Below are 25,628 nucleotides of genomic sequence, written 5' to 3'. Positions count from 1 at the left end.
GGTCTCTGTGGACATGTTTATACATGCCCCCAACTGCACAGGTACTAAATAACCACACAGTAACCACTGGTGTTGCACAGTCCTGGTAGCACATGGGTTGTTTCTGACCCCACTGTGCAGTAGCAATGAGCGTTGGTGTCATGTTTCATGCCCGCTAATGCTATGTCACTAATGACAAGCACAATGCTGTGCTGAAGTACTCTATCATGTAGACACACATTCTGAATCCTAACCCTACCCTGTACTTTATCTACTACTCCCTCTAGCTTGGTGTCATCTGCCAACTTGCTGAGGGTGCACTCCATATTGCAGTGACCTGGAAGATGGGATGCTGGAGATGCATCTTAGGTTTTTCTGGGACTGTTAAAATTCTGCCAACACGTTTGGACACAGCTAGAATGAAGACTTATTTTTATGTTTTGTAAACTATATTTCTGTATGTAAAATGTCTTGCTTTATTGAATGAACGATGTCACAAATAATGAGGGGTTAAAAAAATCCCAGGGAAAGAGGACCTTTCTATACAAATTCTTCACCTCTATTTTAAATTGCAGAAAATGAACATAATTACTATACTTTTGTTAAAATGAAGGACATGAAGGGTGAGGACTTTGGTAGATTAAAGTGTCTTTACTTAGTAAAATTTTGGTGACAATGAATTGTCATTTATACTACAGTTCTCTTAATTAGCTGAGAAAGGAGAAGTTATGATAAGTTACCAACTGTTGGGTGCAAATAGGCTGTTTTATTCACCATCATGACTTGGTTTCTTCTTAAAGAATTCTGCATTGCTCCAATTATTCCATTCTAGACTTTATATATTTTTACACACACTATATTTTACATAAATTTCTCTTTTGATACAATGAGGACATTTTTGTGTTATACAAATAAGCCACTCATTTTCTGATTATGTCTATTTTTTAAAACAATTTCTATAAATAATTTGGTTCTTATGCCAAGAACTCTTAATTTCTCTACAGCTTGAGTAATGTTTTCCTCCTTATCTTTGTTTTACAGAAATGGCATATCATCTGTTAAATGTAAAGGGGCCTCAAAAAAGCAACTGCCATCTCAAGCAAGCCTAAAATTTTGCTTGGTATGAATACCAGATCATTATATGAGTTTTGTTCAGCTTGTGTAACTACCTTTTAAATAACTACAAGCACTTACACATTTTGCCTACATAATTATAAATTATAAGCATCAACATAACACCAGTTAAACTATGTTATAATTCACCTCAATCTTTAGACATTTTCAGCTCATAACAGAAGTTTATTTGGCAAAAACAAGTATATCTTTACATAGTTATAAGTCACCAATCCATCAAAGAGGTAGTTAAGCACATGCTTAACCTTAAGCATAAGTAGCTCATTTGAAGTCAATGGAACTACTAGCATACTTAAAGAAATATATCAGTGAGTGAGTCACTGGATTCTTGTCTTTATGCATACACAAAGACTAAGGGAAGAATGTTGTGGCATTTCCTTGACATACTGGCACTGCATCCTTTGAATCTGTATGTCTGAAAACTGATCACTGCTACTTTGCCTGTTATTTTTTTTCTGGACCATCACACCAACAACACCACTTTAACAATATTTGTTCAAGTCCTTCAAAACATGTCAGTCACTTGGAGTCATATCAGTCACTCCAAAGCAACAAAAAGTCAAACAGCTTCAAGAGAGAATGGGGAATTTCTTTCAGCTAAAAATAATTCTTTGTTCCATTCCATTCATGCCTTAAGTGACTGAACCATCACATGCCTCAGATTGATTTATTGATATTATTTTTTTCCTTATATACTAGATCTTTCTTTTAAGGTACAATACTTTCACACATGATGGGAAAGGTCTCTTGACAACCTGATAGCATTTATATTATATACTACACAAGTGTATATAAAATTTGATAGAGGATACTACATTTAAAACTATGCTAAGTAGGTTTAATGAAACTTTAAAAAAAATCAGAAAAAAAATGCAGCCTGCTATCTTTCTCAAATGTTACAAAATGAGATCAAACTTTTTTTTCCTACCATCTTCTACCATACATAGATAGCATCTTGTAGCATTCTGCGCTGTTCTCTGCAGATGACATACATTCTGTGTATGCCATGTATATGAAAAGTCACAATAAACTTAAATAACATAGGATGCAATCCGAGTATCCATAACTCAGGATATGTAATCCATAATATGTAAAGAACAACAGTGGATAAAGGCTATATACCATATTTATCTGACTCCAAGGCAACTCTAAACTAAGACAGCCCTCCAATAATTAGATTCTATACATGGAAAATTATAGAAAATTTATACATTTTCTATGTATAGAATCTAATTATTGGAAGGTTGTCTTAAATTCATCTTCCCACTGCTGCAGCATGGAAAGCAGTGGCAGTGGGGAAAGTGGTGAGGGGGCAGGTAGTAAGGGGGGCAGGTGGTAACATCTATGAAATCTATGAGGGGATCAAGCAGCTTGATCCCTCTTCCTTGTCCCATGTCTCTCTCATCACTTGCCCTTCCTACTGTCTAACCCCCTGGCACCTGCCCCCTTGGTGCCTGCATCCCCCTCCCCCACACCATCTGCACCTGTCCCCAACTGCCTGTGCCCCCGCATTGCTTACCCACCAGCTCTGGCAGGGCTCTGGTCCTATTCCAGCCCAGTTGCTCTGGCCCCAACCTGGCCTAGAAGCAACAGTGGCCTCAGGAGCAGCTCTAGCCTTGGCTCCAGCTCCAGGGCCTGGCCACAACTGCCACCACCACAATAACTGGTACTAGGCTGGGCTTGGACAGGAGCAAGAACATGAGTCATGCCAGAGCCAGAGGGTAATTCCCAAGGGAAAGGTGCAGGCAGAGGACCAGCATTATAGTTGTTTTCATTTCCAGTCCTGTAAGTATAACGCTGCTCCCTATACGCTGTCTCCCTGTCAAAGATTAGTAAAGCTGCTATAGTGTAGTGTTGTGAGCTTGTTCAATAACATCGCTGGGCACACAACAGCTTTACTACTCTTTGAAAGGGAGGTAGCGTATAGGGAGCAGCACTGTTTGTCAGCCGGATGCTGACTGGTGTTGCAAGATGTCTGAGTAACTTCGCAATATACCAATGTATCCCCATTTAAGATCCGCTTTGGCACGTCTGCTCCTTATTTCACAATAACTTATTTTATCATGCTCATTTGTTTGGAGTCGTATCTCACCTAATATATTCTGTGCAGCTTACCTCTCTAGAAACCATACATATTTCACCAAGCCTAATGATAATATATGTTGAACTCTTCTTCTGGCATACTGCTTTTTGCTTGCTGAAAATGTAGTGCATTTTTATAGCATTAAACATCTATTCCTTAGACATTTTTTTTCTTGTGTTAAACTGAGATTTCTATATTATATTAAGGAAGCTTTGATTTCCCCTTCCTCTAAAGGTGAGAGAAGCTGAGGCAGAATATTTCTGAATACAAATGCCCACCAGAGAAGAAGGATTGCAGCAATCAGTACTGAGTATACAAGTTATACAGAAAAGACCATGTATTTGTTCTGCAAGTCTCTTCCCTTTTGTGGTGGCTAATAAAGACTTCCAGATGATCCAAGGAGAGGACTTTGGATACTGTAACATTGTCAAGAACTAATCTTGCAGTAACTGAGTCACACAAGAATCGGTTTGAAGACAGAGAATGGTGTACCTGGGACAAATGTAAAGACGTATATGAATGACTGCCTGTTTTTATGCCAAATCACCTGAGCCAATGCCATTCAAATATAAATGATTTTAATAATTAGTGTTATATGCAATAAGAAATGAATCATTTTACTACTAACACCTTCACCAGCCGCATATGGTTTTCAAATAATTGCATTCTATTGTCATCATCATACCTGAACAGCTTTCAGTAAACCATTAAGCAACAAGACTAACATTTGCCACATGTGGCTTGTTCTTTTTTTCTCATCCTCTTCCCAGGGGGGGAAAAAAGATGTGTGTGCAGTGAAGAGTTTTGCTTCATTGTTTCCTGATATTTTTCACAACTTAAATGCACACTGTGCATTATATATTTATAACAGGAAAAACAAAATTTAGGAAATACACCTTGCAATTGGAACAGGACGATGGAGGCTATGCCAATTCTTTTTTAGCTGCTTGAGTAGGTAATTACAGTATTTCTGCCCTTTATTGATTAGTTATAGACTCATATATCTAGTTTGACAGATTCAAAAATGATTTTTTTTCCAAATCAACAAAATATGTTTTTCATTGTACTTAAAAATGTACGTTTCTAAATTGAGTATTCCTAATCTATGAATACTTTAATACAAGAATATAATCATCATCATCATAATAAATAGTAATAATAAAAGCAATAGCAATAAAACAGCAACATTAAGCACAAGAAATGAAGTTTAAATATATTTTGTCATTTTTACTTTTGAGTGCACTGTCAACATTTTGTGCAGGTGTTATACAAACAGTTTACAGTTACGGTGGCCAAAATCTGGAACCAACTTCCCAGGGAGGTGGTCCTTGCCCTTACCTTGGGCAAATTCAAGAGGAGGTTGGATGATCACCTGTCTGGGGTCTTGTGAACCCAGCATTCATTCCTGCCTGTGGCAGGGGGGCAGGCTAGATGATCTGTTCAGGTCCCTCCTGACCCTAGCTACTATGAAACTATGAAACAAAATACAGTGTCTCCACCTGCTCCTGACTGATAAAATCACTTTTTTATTCCAGTGTAATCCAAGAGTATTCTCATACAGACAAAACATCAGGGAGTATAAAAATGAATTAGATTTACCAATCCCTATAATACAGGGTGCAGGCCTGATTTGTTTTTATCAAAATCAAATGGGATTTTTGTCACCAATCACAAGGAGAGAAGTATTAAGCTAATACATGCAATAGTCTGAGCATTACCCTTCATATCAGATAGGCTTGTTGCTAAATAAAAGCAAAAGGCAAACAATTAGAATAACTTATATGTATATTACCTGTGTACTCAAGATGAAATCCAGCAGCTGACACACTTATGTCAGACTGAAAGTTTAAGTACAAATTGTTAGATGTGCTGTTGAGAAGTGGTGGTATTGTAGTTCCTGAAAAGAGAAAGGTTAGTTTATTACCATAATGAAATGCAGATACAGAAGTTGAAGCATAGATATTTCAAATGTAAATATAGTCACATATAACTGTATCATACGATAGTCTTCAGGAAAACAAATGTGCCAGATATAGTTCTTGTAAAGCATGGTAATCATTTTCATTGCAGGATATCATTGTATATGCTATAGTATACCTGTCCCTTGTAGAGATTTGCTAATGTATTCAGTGCACCACAATATAACATCTGCAGCACAATTCCAGAATCTGGCAGGGAAGACAAGCACACTAATAAGATCTAACTTTTGGTAAATTTATGCTCACACACTTCCATGAATGCAGGGCAGCACTTTAGAGACTAATTGGTTCAGAGAGTTATAAACTTTTGTAGGCACCAACCAACTTTGTCAGATGCTAAGAATGGCCTCTGCAAGTCCATTTTAAATTGCTGGTCATGTCAGAATGCTAGTGCCAATCTCTACTATTGGCTTATAACAAAATATTTACCCCTTCTGGACAGGTTTTGCATCATTTGTTATAAAAAAATAGTATGGACACCATACAATGGAGGAGACATCTCTATATTGTGGCAACAGTACTATAAACCATGCCTGGTTTTTAACTGTGCTTTTACAACTTATGCTGCTATATACAGATTACTGCCAACACAACTTACTTTTAAATACACCATTGGTAAACATGACCTATAAAAGTAAACTGATATGATATCAATTTACTTTAAGTAACATAATTACACTGCATCAAATTTCAAGGCTTTCAAAGTACACATTGGGTTCTTATAGATCCCTCCTACTGTGACCATGTTAACATTTCCTAGATTCCAGAAACACAGGTTTCTATCATTTAGCGAAAGAAAATCTATCTAACCTGCCAGGTAGTCCTATCCATGATGAAGATCTTTCATGAAGTTATTTTCTATAAACAAACATTGTTAGACTTGTTATAACCTGCCATACTGTGGTACATAAACTGGCACAATATGTCTCAGGTTCCTGGTATATTACTGTTCTTATTACTACTATTACAATATAAAATTGGAACTCCTTTTGCACCACAAACTGTACACAAAAAAAAAAATCTATCTATCTATCTATCTCAACCCACAGGCTTAATTTAGCAACTGTTCTTGAGGTGACTAACCCTTACTCATGTCAAGTAACCTCACTAAAAGTCTAGAGAATTCTTGCCTAAAAGATCAGGACAGGCCCATAATATATCAGTTGAGCAAATGGGATCTACTGGTTTATAAAGCTATACTGAAAAGAATTATTTAAGTTTAAAAGAATATAGATAATAAATGCTATGTGTACTTATTAAGAAATATAAAAAAAAGTAATGTTCCCTGTGCTGTAATTGAATGCATTGTGATAGGCACTGAGGGTGGCAAAGACCATTCTCAGTTTTCTGAGGAAGGAGTTTACATATTGTTTTGGAATTTTGAGACTATTTATTGGCTGTCCTTCATATTCAATTAGCCTACATCTCTAATTTAATGGCATAAGTATCCAGAGCATGGGATACACATTTATTTTTTTAAAACACCTCTATTATCTGTGCCTAAACAAAGCCAGTAGAGGCCTGGGCACTAAAAACAGGATAGCTTAGAAACATGTCCTCTTAGCCAGAGGCCTTTGTATTTGGACCTGTAGGTGGTAACAGATGACCAGTATATCTTTGTATTTTTGAAGCCTCTGAATCATGCTAGAAAAATAGATCATGACACCTAGGAGAATACTACATGTAGTTTAGGGGCCTCTAAATAACACTCAAAATGTTGTTTTAGTTTTAAGCCTTTCAATTTTTCACGCTGATTCAAGACCCTGTTGGATGGAACCAAAACTATAACATGTGTTAACTGTCAATTTCAGGAGAAACAGAGAAAAAAAGAAGCAGAAAGATCTGTGTGTTTACAGCAAAGAGCAACATCTGTAATGTACTTATTGTACCCTCGCCTCATTCACCTGAATAACTTCCAAGCCTTGGAGCATTGTTGTCAGCGCCATCATAAAAGTCCAAGGAGTCCCAATTGTGTTCTGTGGCAAAACTTACAACCTGCACCTATGAAGAAAAATGTAAGAAAAAGAACATAAAGCTCTTTCCCTTGAGTTCATCCTACAGGGAGAAAAACTGTAAATTATAACCTGTGTCCATTTATGCTAGTAGCAATCCTGTAGTTACAGATGAAGTTGTCATTTTCAACTGTGGAAAAGTAGTGTAAGGCAATGATCCTAATTGTGAGTTGAAACTCTTAGCTCTTGATATGAACAAAATGTATGCATCTGTTTTTTGTTTGCTTGTTTTTATATTTTTGTCTCTGATTATAAATTCTGTGACCTTTAGGTGTCTTGCCTCCGAAAGGAACCACAAAATCCTATATGCCACCTGGGGCCACAATAAGCCTTTATTGATTATAGTCTGAGACTGCTGAGAGGAAGGGAAATGCTACCAAATATTTAAATTTCTTTTTTTGACTCTCGCAAGTTTGGCAAGGGCTGGAGCCTGTGTCATGATGATATGAGGTATCCCTTAGAAATTTTCAGCTCTGTTAGAAGTGGAGGTGTGGGGAAGGGAAGAAATTATATTCCTCAGTTGTTGGATTTGGCAATACTAAAAGGGCCTGATTTAGAAAAATATTTAGGCATCTAAATGTGTGAATAGTCACCTACTGTGATATTCATCTTCCTCCTCTTTCCTTCTAACCACCATTATCACCAAAAGTCCTCAGAAATAGGATGGATGTTTTATCTGAGTAAATAGGGGAAATAAAACATTTCCTTCTTTTCAGAAATGTATACTTTCCCCATGGGCATTCAGTCCCCTTCTGTTGGATAAAGAGATCAGTGAAACCTATTGATTCCTGAACCAACACCTAGCTGGTTTAGTCCTTCCTGCAGCACTGGAAGCCATTTTGCATGTAAAAAATGTTACATAGCATAAAGTAGAAGACGAATTTGCAACAAATAGAATTGCTTGGAAACCTCAGTAAGCCAAGGTGGCTAAGTATGCCCCCAAAGATCATCCCAGATGGGAGACAGATATGCTGACAAAGCTCTTTCTTTTACCATTTCTCCACCTTAGAACGTGGTGTGGAAAAGATATATCAGCAGTGACTTTGGCAAGAGCAGCATCAAGAACCAGAGGATGAAGGTGTTTGAAAACACTGTCTTGAAAATATCCTGCTTCCTCCCATACCTGGATACAGGGCAAGGCAGGTAATTTGGGGTTGGAGGGTGATAGAAGTCCATTTCTCAGGGAACTTTTGGGGTGATCTGCTCTATGGTGCTCAAATTAAACATAACAAAAGAAATTCCTGAGTCCTGACAATAAGAGATGGACAAGCAACTTTAGTGATCCCACATCATGCAGGAGTGTGGGGTTGGGATGCCAGTAACAGAATGCTACTTTCAATTCAAAAGCCCTTTGAGAGGCCTCCCCTTGTGTGGAGATGACATAAGGTGCTTTGCCCCCTTCAAATAAATATCTTGGTTATCAATTACTTCATGTGGACGACTGCAGGGGAAGCCTAAGCAAATCTCCATAGAACATGAGCCAGACTGCTTCATATGTGATCCCAGGAGCTGAACAAGTGACACCACTGACCTAAGCTATCAGGAATAATTTCTGATTGATTTTTATTAGGTTGAAGTTACTTGCTTAGACAAATCTTGTGGATGCTCCTAATTCTGTTCAGCTCTATAAGTTCAAAACACTCCCGAACTGAATATAAATATATAAATTAGGTTGTGATTCACAGTTGGTGGTCCACAAGATAAAATTTTATTTGTGGTAAAGGTACAAAAGAGGTTACAAACCCATTTATGTTGCAGCAGATTAGGTGGCATGTTAGCAATAGAAGTGGAAAGTACTAACTAACTGGGTACCAGTAGGTATCTGTTTGGGCAGTTTTGAGCTCAGTGTGGGCTCATTTACCTTATTTCTTGGGTGACTAGTTCAAATATCTCTATATGCCACTACTGTCACTTCTGTGACTGCAAATGACATACCCAAAGAGCTGTCCTCAACAAATAACCTTCACTAGATTGTTGTCTTTGTAGAATGATTTAGATACAGAGGTTATTGTTGACACATTGTAGGATACTAGGAGACAGTTAGGAAGGCTAAATGTTCAAGAAGATTTTGCAATAAATATTATCTTGGTTATCTTTGGTGTTATACCTTGAGTTGTACTCTAATGTTGTTGTCTTCAGTGACCTCTACAGTCCTACTACAGTCTGGTTGAAATACACATTCAGCTGTTATTCAGTGGGCACATCTACAGAAGATGCTACACTGCCATAGCAACACGTTATGGTGATGTAGTGTCCATGGGCAAAAACCATGATGCCACAGCTAGGTCACCATAGCTGTGTGCTCTCTCAGTATAGCACATTGCAATGGTGACACAGTGGCTAAAAATAACCATGTCCCATGTGGAGAACATAGTATGGGCTGTTACTGTGCTGTCATTTAGTACTTCTAAAAGGAAGTACTAAATGATGGTACAGTAACAATAGCACTGTAGGGGCACATGTAGACACTCTCAGTGAATATAACTTATCATAGCCTTTATTCATACTATTAGACAGGTGGCTGCCAGCAGGAATACTACAGAGTTTAATCACAAATCCCAAGCGAATTTCTGTTCTACTCTTTTTATACTTTAGGAGCACTTACATCTAGTCTGCATCAGTGCCCACACACGATCAATCACATCTGGTGCCACACAGCTTACAATTGACTAATTAACTTATTTAATCACAATATTCCTACACATCTTCCCAGGTATATATCAAGTTTTGGTTATACTGTGCTACCTGGTTTTCTTTCTACCATGGCAATTTGTACTAATTTTGTCCATGTCAGGAAATTCTTAATCATATTCCAAACATTTCTATGCATGTTGGTATTTTCCATAGAACTTCAGACTTGTAGAATTTACCTCTTACAGCTCTTGGCCTGCCTTATGGCCTACACCTAGTTAAATAGGTATTTGGTACACGGGAGTCAGCTACACGTTAATTTCTTCAAACTAAAAGGCAGGAGGTTTCTGGAGTGTGGTCATTACCATATCTTTGCTACAGGGCTTACCTCGGGGCGGGCAATTATTTTAGGCGGATGGCTGCTTTTCCAGTTTTGGCAAGCTGTTGAGGTCTGCAAAGATTCATAGATTCATAGATGCTAGGGTAGGAAGGGACCTCAATAGATCATCGAGTACAAACCCCTGCATAAGCAGGAAAGAGTGCTGGGTCTAGATGACCCCAGCTAGATACTCATCTAACCTCCTCTTGAAGACCCCCAGGGTAGGGGAGAGCACCACCTCCCTTGGGATCCCATTCCAGACCTTGGCCACTCGAACTGTGAAGAAGTTCTTCCTAATGTCCAATCTAAATCTGCTCTCTGCTAGCTTGTGGCCATTGTTTCTTGTAACCCCCGGGGGCGCCTTGGTGAATAAATACTCACCAATTCCCTTCTGTGCCCCCGTGATGAACTTATAGGCAGCCACAAGGTCGCCTCTCAACCTTCTCTTGCGGAGGCTGAAAAGGTCCAGTTTCTCTAGTCTCTCCTCGTAGGGCTTGGTCTGCAGGCCCTTGACCATACGAGTTGCCCTTCTCTGGACCCTCTCCAGGTTACCCGCATCCTTCTTGAAGTGCGGCGCCCAGAATTGCACGCAGTACTCCAACTGCGGTCTGACCAGTGCCCAATAGAGGGGAAGTATCACCTCCTTGGACCTATTCGTCATGCATCTGCTGATGCACGATAAAGTGCCATAGGCTTTTCTGATGGCTTCGTCACACTCCCGACTCATGTTCATCTTGGAGTCAACTAGGACTCCAAGATCCCTTTCCACCTCTGTGCCACCCAGCAGGTCATTCCCTAGGCAGTAGGTGTACTGGACATTTTTCCTCCCTAGGTGCAGCACTTTGCATTTCTCCTTGTTGAACTGCATCCTGTTGTTTTCTGCCCACTTGTGCAACCTATCCAGGTCTGCCTGCAGCTGTTCCCTGCCCTCCGGCGTGTCCACTTCTCCCCATAGCTTTGTGTCATCTGCAAACTTGGACAGAGTACATTTCACTCCCTTGTCCAAGTCACTGATGAAGACATTAAAGAGTATCGGTCCAAGGACAGAGCCCTGCGGGACCCCACTGCCCACACCCTTCCAGGTCGAGACCGACCCATCCACCATGACTCTCTGGGTGCGACCCTCTAGCCAAATCACCACCCACCGGCCTGTGTAGTCATCCACATCACAGCCTCTTAACTTGTTCACCAGTATGGGGTGGGATACCGTATCGAAGGCCTTCCTGAAGTCTAAGTATACGACATCCACCCCTCCTCCTGTGTCCAGGCGTTTTGTAACCTGGTCATAGAAAGAGACTAGATTGGTCAGGCATGATCTGCCCGCCACAAATCCGTGCTGGTTTCCCCTCAGCATAATTTGCCCTGCTGGGCTCTCACAAATGTGAGCCTTGATAATTTTTTCAAAGACTTTACCAAGGATGGAGGTGAGACTGACTGGCCTATAGTTGCCCGGGTCCTCCTTCCTCCCCTTTTTGAAAATGGGGACCACGTTAGCCCTTTTCCAGTCCTCTGGGACTTGGCCCATGTGCCACGAGCGTTCGAATATTCCCACCAGTGGCTCTGCAATGATGTCGGCCAGTGCCTTCAGCACCCTTGGATGGAGCTCATCCGGGCCTGCCGACTTAAAGGCATCCAGTTCTTCCAAGTGACTCTGCACCATCTCAGGGTCTACGCATGGAAGTCTGGTGCCTTGCTGCTGCCTCTCTACAACCCCAGTGAGAGACTTGTCGTGTCCCTCACTTAGGAACATTGAGGCAAAGAACTCATTGAGGAGTTCAGCCTTGTCCCCCCTGTCTGTCACCAATTGTTTCTGCCCATTTAGCAGGGGTCCTATTCCTCCCTGGGCCTTCCTTTTACTCCCTATACATCTAAAAAACAATTTCTTGTTGTCTTTTACTTGGGTTGCCATCCTCAGCTCCTTGGTAGCTTTGGCCCGCCTAACTGCCTCCCTACAAGCACGAGCAGAGGAGGTTTATTCGTCTTTAGTGATCTCTCCCTGTTTCCACTTTTTATGTGCTCCCCTTTTGGCCCTTAGGCTGCCCTGGATTTCTCTGGTCAGCCATGGAAGCCTCCTGGCCCCTTTCCCTCTTTTGCCTCACATGGAAAGCCCCACCCCCTGCCAGGTGCCCCACCCCCAGTCACCATCTTGGGACCAATGTCTCAGGGCCAGTGCCGGGGGGCCCAGAGCGGGACACAGGCTGGCAGGGGTATGTGGAGCCAGGTTGTGCTGCACCAGCAGGGAGAGGGGGGAGGTGGCCCAGCTCCATAGAGCCCCTGCCAGCTGGGACCCTGTACTCTTGCTGCCCTGCTCTGGGCCCTGCTGGCACTGGCCCCAGGACACTGGTGTGGGCCCCGTGCACCCGCTCACACCCAGGGCACCCCTAGCCCTGTGGTACAGGCCAGGGGCAGCGCACAGGCCCAACCCCCAGGGAACGAGCTGGTGTGGAGTGCAGGGAAAAGTGGCCCCTCCCCTGCCCCATGGTCTGTGCTCCCTGCTGCAGCTGCTTGCAGCCTACTCAGGGCTGCCCCTAGCAGGCACAGGCAGGGGCTGGGGTGGAGAGGCAACAGATGTTTGTAGCTGGTCCAGGTTCTGGGTAGCTGCTGACAGCTACAGAGCCAGGGCTGGGGGGCAGGGGCTTTGGGTGGGAGGCAAGGGGCAGCAGAGCTGGAGGGCAAGGGTCATGAGCAGGGCTGGGGGCAGAGGCTTTGGATGGGGGGCATAGGGCAGCAGCACTGGGGGCTAGGGTAACAAGCAGGGCATCCTGCCTTGTACCCCCTACCCTTATTTTGTTTTGAGCAGGCACAGGCAACAGCACATGGGCTGCGAGCGGCTGCAGTGCAGGGTGCCAGCCACGGGGCAGTTGAGGGATTGCTTCTCCCCCCCCAAACCCGTGCTCATCACCAGCTTGTAACCAGCCCCACTGCCAGCCTGGGCCCCAGGCCAGCTCTGGGCTTGCCCATCAGGGTTACACATGGTGGCAGCAGCTGTGGCCCTGCCGCTTGCCACACTGGCCAGTGTTTGCCACCGCTGCCTATGGGCTGCCCAGCGAGTGAGCTCTGGGTGGGCAGCAGCAGCCAACACTGCCAGGTGAGGCAAGCAGAGGGGCCACAGCTGCTGCCGCCATGCACAGCCCCAGGGGTGAGCCCGGAGCTGTGTGGGGTCCAGGCTGGCAGTGGGGGCAGGCTACAAACTGGTGCTGAGCGTGAGGGGGAAAAGTAGCCCCTCACCTACCCCGTGGCCGGTTCCCCATGCTGCAGTCACTTGTAGACCACCTGTGAATGCCTGTGCCTGCTCAAGACAGCCCTGTGCAGGATGTGAGCAGCTGCAGCAGGGAGCACTAGGTATGGGGTGGGTGAGGGGCTGCATTTCCCCCTGCACTCGGCACCAGCTCCTTCCCTGTCCTCCCCCACTTACCTGAGGTTCCAGCACGGGGCAGCCACATGTTCCCAGGCCATAAGCTAGGGCTTCCAGCTGGGGGAGGCAAGGCCGGGTGGGATCTGTTGCTGCGGAAGCCTGCCGGGCTTCCCCTGGGTCCTACTGTTCCTGGTTCCTGTCATTTTTGACGGGAACCAAAGACAGAGAAATATTAATTTTCAAAAATGCTTAGGGGCCCCACAGGCCAGATGGAATGGCCTCGTGGGCCAGATCCAGCCCGCAGGCCATATTTTGCCTACACCTTGCTTACCTGAAGGATTGGATGTCCCTATGAGGGACAGCCAGCAGGAGGAGCATTTGTAGTGTAAGAAGCATCTCCTAGTGATTCCCTGAGAAATTAGATAAGGGGAAGGAGGAGGTGGAAAGGTTCAGAAGCATCTATGAGTATGAGGACCTTGTTGACTCAATGCACAAAGACATCTCCAGCATCATGGAAAAGGGACAGCCAGAGAAGGCATTAGAAGACACAGATGAAACAGGTATGCTGGAAGGTGGAAGCTGTCAGCTTGTCATCTCTAGCAACAGACAGCACTTTCCTGCAGGACCTGTGATTGTCAAATTGTAGAACAAGTATGCTGACCTGGCATTACATGAGAAGTGGTAGGGGAGGACAAACTATGCTTCTCTAGGAAGGGAGGAGTGCAAGCATTACTGCCAAGGAAAAGCAATGCATGGTGGTAGCAACTCATTCCTGTGGGGCATGAAGGCATCCATCTTCTGGCCTGACCTGTTGACTCCAGACGTCTGCTTCTGCCAGGAGCTTGCATTCAAGACATCACAGAAAGATTGCCAAGACTCATAGTAATATGCCATTCTGCTCATCAGTGTGGACACTAATGATACTGCCAGGAGTTACCTTGAGCAAATCAGAAGTGACCACATGGTTTGAGAACAAGTGTGAAGGGGAAGGGGGCCCAGGTAGTGCCCTCATTGATCCTTCCAGTTAAGGTTAGAAGTCCTGGATAGGGGCAGACCCAACTTGCAGTCAACATGTGGCTGTGTAGATAGTATCACCAGCAGAGCTTTGGCTTCTATGACCATGAGATTGTGTTTACTATGTGACTATCACACCAAGACCTTCAGTACATATGCCTAGGCAACAGCATGAAGGAGAAGAGGATACCCTAGACTACCACCTCCCCCTTTAGACCATTGAGGCAGTCGAAAGGCCAGACCAAGTCCAGACTTTCAGTGCCTCAATGGGTGTAGCTTCTGCCAGAGAGTGATAGATTAGAGCTGGTGCTGACTGCCTAACACCTCAGTGAGGGTGAATTTCTGTCATTGTGATGTCCCTTAGCCTTTCTCCAACCAAGACATACCCACAAGGTGGTGAGGGCTAGGGTTTTGTGCTGCCCTGTAGTCACATTACACTGGAGATTGCAATATTGGGGTTTTATAGTGGAGCTAGCCTGCCATGAGTGGCCCCACCAGGTTGCCCTCTAGTCAGATGCAGTTTATGGTCTTCCCCAGGACCAGACTAGTGAGGAAGCTGTAAACTAGGCTCAGTGGTGGTGAGGAGAGGGGGACAAAATCCCAGAGGTAAGTAAAGAACCAGGGGACTTAGGTAAACATTTAGTAATGGTCAGGAATAACAGAAGCCATAACAATGTTCTCACAGAGAAGATAGAACAATAAGTTACATTCCTGAAGCATTTATATACTAATGTGAGAGGTTTGGGAAACAAACAGGAAGAACTGGAGGTCTTAGTACAATCACATAATTATGATGTAATTAGGATTATGGAGATGTGGCAGGACAGTACACATGACTGTATGGATCATGATGCATTATTCAGTGCCTTGATGGCCATCACTGGTCATGGATGGGTATAGCTTGTTCAGGAAAAATAGTCAAGGGACATGTGCCACATATAAAGGGAATTTACATGTGTTCAGAGGCACAGTGCCAAGTGGAAGATAGGCCTGTTGAAAGCCTCTAGGTAAAGGTCAAAGGGGAGAACAGAAAGGGCATGTCATGGTGGACATCTGCTACCAAGAGAAGGATGTGGATAAGGACTTATTAAACAACTGGCAAAACTTTTCAAATCACAGGACCTGGTTCTTGTGGGGACTTTAATAATCAGGATGTCTGCTGGGAGGAAATACAACAGTCTGCAGGCAGACCAGAAAATTTCTTGAGTGTACTTGAGATAAATTTTTGATACAGGTAGCAGACACCAATTCGATGAGAAGCTCTTCTTGACTTGCTAGTCACAAACAGGGAAGAATTGGTTGAAAACGTAAAGATGGAAGGTAACCTGGGTGAAAGTGACCATGAAATGAAAGAATTCAGGATCCTAACTGAAGGAAGGAAAGAGGGAAGATTTAAGAAAAGCAGACTTTAGCAAACACAGGGAATTGGTGGGCTGGGTCACCTGGGATGTATGTATGAGGGGAAAAGGAGTCCAGGACAGTTGCTATATTTAAGTAGGTCCCTTTAAGGGCACAGGAGCAAGCGTCCCAATGTGACAGAACAATGAGAAGTGTAAGAAGAAGCCAGCCTGGCTAGACAAATTTCTTGAATGAGCTGAAACTCAAAAGGAATCCAATAAAAAGTGGAAACTCAGTCATGGTACTAGGGAAGAACAAAAGAGTAATGTACAGGCATACAGGGAGAAAATTAGGAAGGCCAAACCACAATTTGAGATGCAACTCTCAAAGGATATAAAATAGATTCTACTAGTACGTCAAAAGTAAGACAAATACCAAAGAAAACATAGGTCCCCTATGGAATGTGGAAAGCAATTTAGTTATGAATGATTTAGAGAAAACTGATGTATTTAATTCCTTTTTTTACTTCAGTCTTCACAAATAGTGGGAGTTACCAGATGACAAGCGCAGTTGGAAGCAAAGATAGGGAAGCAGACAAACAGCTAGGGTAATGGCAGAAGAGATTAAGGATTAATTTACAGAAGATAGCAGCTTTCAAGTCAGTAGGGTCAAATGGGATGAATCCTGACTTCGCTGAGGTAATTTCAGAGCCATTTGAGAACTCACGGATGTCAGGTGAGGTCGCAGATGACTGAAAAAGGGCAAGAAAGGAAAGGAAAGAAGAAGGATCTGGGGAACTACAGACAAGTCAACCTGACATATACCTGGAAAGATCATGGAGAAGGCTGTGAAGGACTCTAATGTGAATCACCTGGAGAACTGTGATCAGGAACAGCCAGCATGGATTCACCAAGAGCAAATCATTCCAGACTAAGCTGATTTCCATCTATGATAAGGTGACAGGTTGTTTGGATAGGGAATGATTTTGACACAGTCTCCAACAACATTCTTATTAACAAACTAAGGAAACAGAGATTAAACTAAGGAAATACAGACTAGACAAAAGTACTGTAAGGTGGATACATAACTGACTGGGTCATCCTGCTCAGTCAGTCACTACCAATGGCTCAGTGTTTAGTGTGGAGGAGATATTAAAAGATTATTCAACATCCACATCAATGATTTGGATATAATGGAACTGAATGTATGCTTAGCAAATTTACAAGTGATACCAAGTTGTGTCAAGGTGCAAACAGTCTGAAGGGAAGGGCTAGGATAAGAATGATTAGATAGAGTGGAAAATGGTGTCCAATCTATTGGATGAGATCCAACAAGGACAAGTACAAAGTCCTGCACTTGGAATGGAATAATTGCATGCACAAATACAGACTGGGAAATGACTGGCTAAGCTGCAGTATTGCAGAGAAAGCCTTGGGGTCACAGTGGGCTACAAGCTGAATATAAAATCAGCAGTGTGCCCAGTGTGCCCACCAAGAACCTGAGTCTGACATGGATTCAGAATTGGTGCTGAAAGCCAGGAGTCCATTCATACACTGCTAGACTTTTCAAATCTTTCTCCTTGATCAGCTCTATCTTAATACAAAGCGATGAGCACCTGGAACGTCCAGGTATGTGCTGGATGAGTGTATTCAATTCTATTTGAAGGTAGGGTGCACCCTCTCAGAATCTGACTCCATAATTGCTATCATTATGGGTATTCTGGCATCATCGGTTAATGTGCATAATTTAGTAAACAGAACACTTTGCATGACAATATCAAATTACCCAAACCTTGATAGCAAGCCTTTGTTAGAATTTTTTTTTTTTTTTATGTAGTCTCTATCTGGGCAACTAAGGGATAAGCTAGACAGGATTTACAGAGGGCTCTGGAACGGAGGAATCTGAAGTGAAAATGCTGCACTGTTTTACAAAAGAATATGTACTGACAATATATAATGCTCTGTTCCTGTAAGGTTCAGTGACAGTAGATTTTTATTACTTTGGATAAAGAAAAAAAGAAGGCCAAAGCCTTCTTGTTTCATATAAGTTCAGAAGAGAGTGTATGCAAAAAGACACACATATATAAATATTTGCTTGAAAATATTTCATAAGCACCTGTATTTGCATTTTCAGGTTAAGTGGCTGATCAGCAAACTAGCCAAATTCTTCCAACTTACACAGAATAGATATTTTTATAGGTGCAGTTTCTAATTTGCTAATTTTTTTTAAACAACAATAAGACAAAACAACCTAGAAATTAGCCTCAGCTCATGCAAACCATTATTTAAATGAAGTTCCAGTCTAAAAAATGGCTCAATAAACAGATTAAGATGGGTTTCTATGTTTGCTGCATTTTATGCAATACATAGCTTGATTCACTAGATTTTTTTTACTTTGTAACTTTGTCTCTCACCGCCAGACCTTCAAACTAACCAGGATTCAGTGCATCAAGCCTGATTCTCTACTTGTTATGCATGATCACCATCAATAAGGTTCTGTAGACCTAATTATGCCCTGAGGTATGCCTTGGCAACTGCTTTTCTTCAGTACATTTGCACAAATGTAAGTGATTGGAGCTTATTCAAGAATCAATACTGTAAAAACTGAATGCAATTCAGTTCTCTCTCTCTCTCTTTTCCTGCTCATGTGGGGGGCTAAACCCGATGATTCTCTGGGGTCCCTTCCAGCCCTATGATTCTATGACTGCAGCACATGTTCTGGGGAAAGTGCTATGGAATCTAATCCCCAGCCCCAGTAATCATGCTTCTTGGCATGCCACACATGCATGGCAGAAGGTGCAATTATGGAATCAGGGATCAGATCCCAATTGCACTCTTTCAACTTGCCAGTGCAGAAGCTAGGGTCTATGATTCTGGGTCCTCCATGCACTGGCAAGTTGAAAGCCAGGTGCCTACAGCCCAGCATGGCTTGGAACTGTTATGAGGCTAGTGGGGACAATCAGCTGATTATTGGCCCCAACCACAGACAGAGTCAGCTTAGGTTCACCAGGGGCTGTCCAGGATGGTAGTCATTTGACTATCAGACTTGGCTCTCACAGTCTTTCATTCCCATTGGAGGAAGCCTCTGCTCCCCTGCATCCCGCAGTCCTACTGGAGCTCCCTCATGTGAGGTTTAAAGCCCCCACTAGGGGAAAAACTTCAGCTTTCCCTGTGGAGAACATTGGCCAGGTGCAGGGGGTACACATGGGTGCACCCTCCCCCCCCCGAGATTGGCGGTGACCCCCTATGAAACTGCCACCGATGCTGCCGCCAACACCACCGGCACTTGCCACCCCACCTCTTCCCCACCGTAGACACTACCATGGCTGCCTGCAGGAGCTCCCTGCTCACTGCTGCCATGCCCCTGCCGCCAATACCAACACCTGCGGGTAGTCGCTGTGCCCCCTCGGCCTCTGGGGGCATAAGGAGTTCACGGCTGAGCGCCTCTGATTCCCACCCCTCATCCTCACCTCCGCAGGTGTGGATGAAGGGTGGGAGCTCCCAGCCAGTTTGAGACCAGGGCTACCCAGACCAGTGCCAAGCCCTGAAGAGGCCTGGTGTGTGTACATGCCACATGTTCAATTTAAGGTGCAATACAAACTAGCCATAAAAGTGTTCTATATTACATATGAAACATATTTATGGCTGGTTTATCATTTCATGGCAGCTAAAATTGAGTGTGTAGCACCCCTGTCATTTATGCCACGATTAACATGTTAATTGTCATATAAATATAATATATAGTGAGCCCCTTAGCTGAGAGTAACATTTGAAGAAGTGAGATTTATTTTGCGTAAGAGAATACTATTCTTAGACAGTGATACTGATGTAATACTGATTCAAAGAAAGATTATTTATATATATAATATTACCCTCACTACCTACAATAGTAATAGGCTTATTGTGTCTATCCAGAGCACTCCAATTGGTTGTCTTAGCAGCCAATGACAATGCTTACTGAAACAACTCTGGACAGACAGAATAAGTGTGTTATTATTACAGATCCTCAGGCATCCCAAACAGATATGCAGGCAAATCAGAGCTAGAATGAAGCACTGGGCCCCCCACTGTGCAGCAAGCAAACTCCACCAAAGGAAAAAAAAAAAAAAAAAGCAGTGAGGGACCCAATCCTTCCCCCGCTTCCCCCCCTCCGGAGCCTGCCTGCGTCTCCTTCAGCCATGAGGTGAGCTCCTGGTGGGCCCTGAGCTTTGGGGGCTCCATTGCTTCCTAAAACTGTGTTTACACATGAACAGCTTTATGTAGCCTTTTTGAGGGTGAGAAGTTTTGATTCCATTGAAGTATTCAGTCAAGGGATAACTAAAAATCCTGTATTTAAAGAAATATTTTTGCAATAAAAAATTAATTGCAAATGTTTTGTAGGTTTCAGCTAGTGTTTAAATAATTAGGACTAGATTTTTTTTAGTGTGCGCAGCATGTATATATGCATGTATATATAAAATCCTCTTGTTTAAGAGGCCTCTTGTTTAAGGGCTTAATCCTACTACTAATAGGTTGTAAACAAATATCTAGAGAAAAGGTATTTTATAGTACTTTTCACAAAACTCACTGTCTCCCACAACATTCTTATTAATAAGCTAAAGGAATACAGACTAGATGAAAGGACATTAATATGCACATGAAACTGGCTGGCTCATCATGCAAAATAAGCAGTCACAATGGTTCAATGTTTAGATTAAAGGAGGAATTAAGTAGGGTTTCTCTAGATCCAGTACTGTTCATCATCATCATTAATAAACTCGATGTTGGGATTGAGTGTACACTTAGCCAATTTGTGGATGACACCAAGCTGATTAGAGTTGTAAACATTCAGAAGGGTAGGCCTAGGATGACCTAGATAGACTAGAGAAATGGTACCAAAATCAATAAGATGAAATTCAACAAGGACAAGTGTAAAGTCCTACACTTGGGAAAAATAATCACATGCACAAATGGAGGGCAGAGAATGTTTGGCTAGGCTGCAGTACTCCAGAAAAGGACCTGGGGAGTTACACTGCATCATAAACTGAATAGAAGCCAACAGCATGCTATAGTTGCAAATAAAGAAAATAGCTGGGTAATATTAATATAAGTGCCTCTTGCAAATCAAGGGAAATTATTCTTCTGTTCTATTCATCACTGGTGAGGTAAAGCTTTTGGCTTCACATTTCAAGAAAGATGTTGATATATTGGAAAGAGTCCAGTGGGGAGTGACAAAAATGATTAGTGCCCTGGGCAGCACTGTAGAGAGAAAGATACAGAATAATTGCAGCTACTTGACATGAGTAGCCAGAGCTCCCTCTGGATGAACCCCAGATTGGCTCAAATAGCTTGCACTTAGACCTGGAGACTTAGCAGAACAAACAAATAGCAGAAAAGGGAAAAAGTCAGACCAAGAAGTCACAGTAAAACAATAACAACAAAGAACCAACCTTGGGGAATTAAGAGCAATAAGTTTGTGGTGTCCAGCTGCTGGCTGCCACTGTAAATACTGTGAATAGTGCTTAGATAGAACTGCTAAGAAAAATGAAATAGGATAGCAACAATGATGTCACAACAAGTCATAACAGAAACAGCAAAGGACAACAAAGTTGTCTTTCAGCTAGACTGCATCCCAAGAAAAATTGGATGATCAGCACAGACACAGGAACCCGGGAGCCTCCCCTCAGCATGGTCAGCTGATTGAGAATTGTTGTTAAACTCCACCCAACATTGTTGCAGGGTGGTCAGATTCATGTTAACGCATTGTAGCGTTGTTGCTTACGTGTGTGTGTGTGTAGCCAATAAAAGTTGCTTGATCTTTAATCTGATAAGAACTAGAACTATTTTATTTGGAAAATAGTAGATTGGCGGGGGGGGGGGGGAGGGGGGGTTGGCAAAGAGTCCTCAGATACCTGACGGCTGATTATAAAGTGGATGGAGATATTTTTTTTTTCTACGGCTGGGGACAGGACTAGGAGCAATGGCCTTAAACTTGAGTAGAAGAAATTTAAGTTGGAAATTAGAAGCAACTTTCTGGCTGCATGTTGTCAAGCATTGGAAAAAGCTACCTAGACAAACTGTAGAATTTTTTCCCTGGATTTTTTTTAGGAGCAAGTTAGTCTCTTGACTGGGATGGTTTATAGTCAGAGAAGTTCCTGCTTTGAGCACGGGGCTCGTCTCACTGACCTTGTGAGGTTCTTTTTTTGCCTTACTTTCCTATCATTCTAATATTCCACTGGAATAATCTACCTTTCACTGAGGAATGAATGAATGACCAACAATGAAGCAGCAGAGTGCTCAGCTGAGCCACTGAGGAAATAAATCACCTGTTCAGTCCACAAACAACAGTCTAGAAATGTTGTTGGAGGCTACCTTGGAGGAGTCTTGTTACTCTGCTTAAGACCTGAATTTCCACCATGATCAAATGGCAGCTTGAGATACTGAGAAGGTTTCCTCATTACCTCATATCTCTGATTGCTACATTGGAAAGGAGGTGAGTGGGCAAGGCTCCAGTTAAGTAAAGTAATCCAAATGTTTTTACACCAAGACTAAGCTGGTATGTTTCTGGTAAAGCAGATGGTGATTCAACCATTTGCCAATGCACTTCTGATGCTATTCTTATAATAACTGAATGGGGAGTACTAGGTACTTTCTAAGTGGGTGTAACTACATGTGCACTTTAGTCCGCAGTAGCCTATTTTACTGCACATTAGAGCATCATGGCAAAAACCATGCTAATACGCTAATGCAAAGTAAAATTAGGCTACTGTGCATTAAGCATCACTAAAAATAGTGTGTTTTTGCTACTGTGCATTAGGGCAGCCTAATGCACATTTAGTTAGTATCTCACATTAGAGTACTAAATGTAATGCTTAGTAGCAAAAGCACATTAATGAATGTGTAGACACATCCAGTTTGACCTAGAATATATAAGTGCTGAACAGAAAGATGTCTACAGCTAGACAGTAGAAAATACTGGGTACTGGGTTGTGTCTAAAGTCTGACTGCCTTCTCAGAACTTTGGCTACCAACTAAAGAGTACAGGAGAAGTCCTCCCATCATCATGACATCTTGATGCCTGGGGGAGAGGCACCCACATGAATGAACACATTTAACAATGACAGCAACAGGAAGAATAATACCCAACATTCAATCCTGAACATGACTAATGGTAGTAGTGCTGCCACCCACCTTTTTCACAATAGTTAGTGTTCAGAACACTTACCTGAGTTGCAGGCTTCTGCAGCCTCAGGGGACACAAACCAATGTCTCCCACTTAAAACAGCATATTAATCACCAGACTACAAATTAGATTAGATCATGGTCTTGTTCAACCTCAACTGTAGAATCTGGGGCCTGGTGCAAGACTCATAGGACCAGAAGGGGATCAAACAAAAGGGAGGATGCTTTTATAGCCCAATGAGGAGGGCATTCCCCTAGTTTTTGAAGTCCTAGTTTTTGGTTTCTGCCTTTAGGGTTACTTCTGTTATTTAACTCACGACTGTCCAAAGTAAAATACATACAGAGTAACCGGTCTAGAGAGTCATATTGACTACTCTTTGTTCCCTGTACTGTTTAGACATGTTTATGAGATGTAAGTTAAAAACCATGAAAGGGGATAGGGAGACTTGCCATATAGAAGCATGCAGTAGCTGTTTCGATTTAATTTTTACTTCTGTCCATTCCTATGTTAGTGTAGGTCAGCAAAACTGCTCAAAGTCTCAGCTAAACAAGATAGTTTTAAAGCTACTGATGTTTAGCCCCAGTTATAAGGTACAGGAGAAGACAGATGTAACAATCATCACTGAACAGTGTACACCAACATAATTTAATACTTATTCTAGTATCATGTCTGTCCACATGCTTACTTAGTTAAGTTCTGATTAAGTCCTTTTTAGGGGTCTATAATACCTATTTGGATTTAGACTTAAATGATGAAAAAGCCTGAGTCCTTTCTGAATGTGACTTAGATTCCTAAATACCTAATATTTAGAAATATTAGACACAAATTCTAATACCTTTAAAAACTGAGATGCAGGTACTTTTGGAAAAGGTATGCATATTCTTTTGGTGAACCTGGTCTGTATTGCAATGATTTTTGCTGTTCTAATTTAGAATTTCTCTTTTCACCAAGTATTTCTGAGCTATCTTAAACTAAATAGAATATAATATTCAAGATGATCATGTAGACGTGATTTATAGAAATCATACTATTTTCTAACCCTTACTTTAAAAAATAAAAGGCCTTACTAACTTTCAGCTCCATGCATTGGAAAGGCAATTTTATTAAGCTGTCCAAAATTAATCCCTCATTTTATCTTCCTGAGATTAAAAACAAGTTATAATCCATTGTTTATAAATTTAAATTGTTCCTTTCCACATACATTACATAGAACTTTTCAAAGCTGAATTCTGTCTTCCAGGCTTTTGGCTGATTTCATTTCTTAGGACCCTCTGAAGCTCCTTATACTTATGCATTGTCTTGATTAACCTACTGTAATGAGGTGTCATTAGCAAATTTTCCAATTTCAGTATTTCATCTATGATTCAAGAAAAAGAATATCCATCAAACATTCTTGGTTTAGTATTAATCATTTAGCTATTTTGCTTTTAACCACTTTTCATGAAAAATGTAGCTACTTATTTTGCTTTCTTTTTTTATTTTATTAGGATTTTTTTAAAGCTAAAATAAAACAACACACTTTGGTTCCAGATGGGCAGATGAAATGTTTACACTGGAGTAACTGGGATAACAATGGTGTAAAAAAATGCCATCTATTTAAGTTACAAGGGTCTAGACTTCAGCTGCCTGCTTCATAAAACAGCCATATTTGCTTCCCCACTCCCCCCACATTTAATGCTCAGGAACAGCAGTAGCCATCTACTGTGTGAGCTGCTTTAGGATAGCTGTATTAAGTGTATAACTGTCTGTTCCTGATCCCTGTGGCATATATCTCAGCATATAAAACCAATGCAAATTTTAATAGGATATATATTTATCTGTCTATGCCCTTGTTTACCAAGTAATTTCAATTTTTTTTTTTTCAAATGCTACCTGGAAATCTTAGTAGATCTGCAGGCTCTCTGTTTTCTTAAGATTTTGTCAGATCTTTTAAAGCATTCTAACATTTAATGGAACATTATTTATTCTTATTGAAAGCATTTTAGTCTTTCTTTCATGCTGGGCCTGATTCAAAGTTTCTTGAAGGAAATAAGTCTTTTCAGGAACATTAATGGGTTTTGTTTCAGGCCTATATTATATTACTACAGGAGGGAATAATTATTTTTCTCAGACATACAAATTAAAAAAAAAAATGTATAACTCGCTTTCAAAAGTCAACTGGTTAATTTTTGTCCTTTACAAACAGAAAGTCACTTTTTAAAACAAACAAAAAAAGCATTTGCTGTGTGAAATAATATTTTTCCAATTAATGTCTCTGGCAATTAATTTTTTAAGTGGATACTATATCATTTCAGATTTCTTGAATCTCTCTAGTAAAAAAGACCTGTGTAATAAATTCTGTTGTGGCAGCTATTGATTCTGTTGTTACAACTATTGCCACCAGGACATCAAAGTCCATGACAGAAATTGGCTCCAACAGCTTGAAGAGAAAAGAGCCTGTAGCAAGCAAGCAGCTCCCGAACCACCCAACCATGACATACATTTGTAACCACTGCCACAGATCATGCAAATCTCAGACTGGGCTATTCAGTCACATGAGACACTGCAAACTATCTACGTCATA

At 41.8% G+C, this 25,628-nt stretch overlaps 1 protein-coding gene across 1 annotated transcript in view; it reads right to left on the bottom strand.

Annotated features, from left to right (window-relative positions):
* The window catches only part of CSMD3 (CUB and Sushi multiple domains 3), a 1,325,501-nt gene that overhangs the window by 164,797 nt on the left and 1,135,076 nt on the right, over window positions 1-25,628 (bottom strand). Inside the window, exons 37-38 of the mRNA XM_014603846.3 lie at window positions 7,080-7,176; window positions 4,989-5,093 (exon numbers count right to left, since the gene is read on the bottom strand). Coding sequence (XP_014459332.1) covers window positions 4,989-5,093; window positions 7,080-7,176 — 202 coding nt within the window. The remainder of the gene's footprint in view (window positions 1-4,988; window positions 5,094-7,079; window positions 7,177-25,628) is intronic.

This window comes from Alligator mississippiensis, chromosome 3 (assembly GCF_030867095.1).
Source record: "Alligator mississippiensis isolate rAllMis1 chromosome 3, rAllMis1, whole genome shotgun sequence".
NCBI lineage: Eukaryota > Metazoa > Chordata > Crocodylia > Alligatoridae > Alligator > Alligator mississippiensis.
The sequence above is the reverse complement of the archived record's forward strand: the minus strand, read 5'-3'. Positions and strand labels throughout refer to the sequence as shown.